Source organism: Wasmannia auropunctata, unplaced genomic scaffold (assembly GCF_000956235.1).
Source record: "Wasmannia auropunctata unplaced genomic scaffold, wasmannia.A_1.0 LD335582.1, whole genome shotgun sequence".
Classification (NCBI taxonomy): Eukaryota; Metazoa; Arthropoda; class Insecta; order Hymenoptera; family Formicidae; genus Wasmannia; species Wasmannia auropunctata.
In genome coordinates, this window is record NW_012027308.1 from 9865 (window position 1) to 10944 (window position 1080).

General features: G+C 31.2%; 1 protein-coding gene across 1 annotated transcript; it reads right to left on the bottom strand.

Annotated features, from left to right (window-relative positions):
• Positions 1-18: 18 nt before the first annotated feature.
• Positions 19-1074, bottom strand: LOC105456686 (zinc finger CCHC domain-containing protein 3-like). Its single transcript, XM_011700905.1, has 2 exons — positions 207-1074; positions 19-109 (listed from the first exon to the last, which is right to left on the bottom strand). Exons 1-2 carry the CDS (start codon positions 957-959, stop codon positions 104-106), a joined length of 759 nt encoding a protein of 252 aa, XP_011699207.1. The 5' UTR covers positions 960-1074; the 3' UTR covers positions 19-103.
• Between the last annotated feature and the right edge of the window lie 6 nt (positions 1075-1080).

Consider the following 1080-nt stretch of genomic DNA (forward strand, 5'->3'; position numbering starts at 1 on the left):
TTTAATACAAGTATATCATTTTGTTTTACATATACCTGTTTATTTGTAAATGTAACTGTTCCTCCATTGTTAGTTATGGCATTTACAGAAAGTAGATTAGTAGTCAAATCTGGAATATATAATACTTTATTTAATTTGCATTGTTCAAATTTTATACTTCTTGTTGCCTTTGCTTTCATTGATTCATTTGATTTTGCAAGTCCCACATTAGATTCAATCTTCTCCATAATCTTCATTCCTTCCATACTTCTTGACATGTGTGAAGTTGATCCAGAATCCATTATCCAGCTGGAAAAACTTGATTTCTCTGATGTTCTAGTCAAGAAAGACACTCCAGCATCACGTTTTTCTAAAAATTTATCTGATTTCTTCACATCCTTTTGTCTGAAAAAACAATCTTTTTCTTGATGATTATTTTTCTTACAAATCGAACATGTGGGATATTTTTCTTTATTTTCTTTACTCTTCTTTGTACATGTAGATGCGTAATGGCCTTCTTTATTGCATATATAACATTTCTTACCTTTTTTACATATTTTTGCTGTATGTCCAAAATTACCACATTTGAAGCATTTTCTCTCTGCCGTTTTAAAAGCTGTTTCTTGTGATTCACGTACATTTCTTCTTGATTCTTCAGCTAGTAATCTTGATATTAGATTTTCTAATGTACGATCTTCTTTTACAGTTGATTCCCATGCTGAAGTAAAATATCTAAATTCTTCCGGTAAAATTGATAAAATTTTGGACATAAGCATGATGTTATCATTTATTTCATTGTCAAGTCCCTTTAATCTAACTGCTAGATTACGCAATTTACCAATGTTTGTCGCAATATCTACATTTTTGTCAAATTCAAAACTGAAGAAATTCTGAAAAAGAGTGCATTTCTGCTGTTCATTATCTCGTTGAAAAATAGAAGTAATTTTTACCCACATGTCATGTGCAGTTTTACAACTCATAATATGAAGTAAAGGTTTCTTATCTAGTGTTGTAACAATCACCCTTTGCGCGTTCGCATCCTTCTTCTTCCAGACTTTATTTCGCTGATCTTCCGGCGTCTCCGTAATGACAACATCATAC